General features: G+C 71.2%; 1 protein-coding gene across 1 annotated transcript in view; it reads left to right on the top strand.

The window, feature by feature from the left end:
- SCN4A (sodium voltage-gated channel alpha subunit 4) overlaps nucleotides 1–1179 on the top strand; it is a 16028-nt gene that overhangs the window by 10951 nt on the left and 3898 nt on the right. The window contains exons 8-9 of the mRNA XM_021708198.1: nucleotides 667–945; nucleotides 1105–1158. Coding sequence (XP_021563873.1) covers nucleotides 667–945; nucleotides 1105–1158 — 333 coding nt within the window. The remainder of the gene's footprint in view (nucleotides 1–666; nucleotides 946–1104; nucleotides 1159–1179) is intronic.

The raw sequence follows: 1179 nt of genomic DNA, 5'->3' as shown, positions 1-1179 counted from the left end.
CCAGAGCAGCACCCCTCGCTGCCCGTGGCCACACGGCCGGGTGGCCCAACTAGAAGCGGGGCCCCTGTGTCGTCAGGCCCGAGCCGCCCAGTGGTTCAGAGGTCGTGAGACGGGCCGCTCGGAAGGGCAGTTTCCAGACGAGCCCGGCTGCGGCCGTGCAGGAGGCTCTGGGTGGGGGTCCTGCCACCCGCAAGGCCAGGCGGCCTCTTACATGAGCCCCTGAGCAGGGCCGGGTCACATGGGCTGCTTCCTGCGGGCCCAGGACCGTGTTTGTCTCCTGCCCGGTGAGCTGTGACCCGGCTGCTTCCAGAGAAGCCCGGCACCCACTCAGGGCTGGGGCTCGGCCAAGGGGAGAGCCCCCGTTTCCAGCCCACCCTCAGCCTGTCCTGCAGCCACGGCGGGAGCCCAGGCCTCCCACCCTGCCACGCCGCCGCCCAGCTGGGCCGCAGCCCACCCACGCCCGGCCCCTTCTGCTCTCCACTGCCACCACCAGGGGCAGCAGAGGCCATGGAGCTCCCAGAGGTCACGGCCGCTCCCGCCCCACCCCAGGCCCTCAGACCTGGCCCCCAGGCCTTCCTCCGGGAAGCCCTGCGGGAGCGCCCGCGCAGGCCGGGGCCCTGGCCGGCGCGGGCGCCCCCTCAGGTGGGCCGCTCTGGCTGCACCCAGGTGGTGGTGAACGCACTGCTGGGCGCCATCCCGTCCATCATGAACGTGCTGCTGGTCTGCTTGATCTTCTGGCTCATCTTCAGCATCATGGGCGTCAACCTGTTTGCCGGCAAGTTCTACTTCTGCCTGAACACCACCTCGGCCGAGCGCTTCCCGGTGTCCGAGGTCAACAACAGGTCGCAGTGCGAGAGCCTCATGCACACGGGGCAGGTGCGCTGGCTCAACGTCAAGGTCAACTACGACAACGTGGGCCTGGGCTACCTCTCCCTCCTGCAGGTGGTGAGTGGCCCCGCCTGCCTGCGTCTGTGCGTGCGGCAGGGCCCCGGGCCGCGCCTGGGCTTCTCAGGCCTCCACAGAACCCGGGAGGACCCGGCGGGGCGGCGGGGGGAGCCTCGCAGACCGGGGAGCGCAGCCCCTCACCCCGCCTCGCCCTCCCAGGCCACCTTCAAGGGCTGGATGGACATCATGTACGCGGCCGTGGACTCCCGGGAGGTGAGTGGGGAGGCTCGCCCC

Source organism: Carlito syrichta, unplaced genomic scaffold (assembly GCF_000164805.1).
Source record: "Carlito syrichta isolate Samal-C Ts95f unplaced genomic scaffold, Tarsius_syrichta-2.0.1 Scaffold134219, whole genome shotgun sequence".
NCBI lineage: Eukaryota > Metazoa > Chordata > Mammalia > Primates > Tarsiidae > Carlito > Carlito syrichta.
The sequence above is the reverse complement of the archived record's forward strand: the minus strand, read 5'-3'. Positions and strand labels throughout refer to the sequence as shown.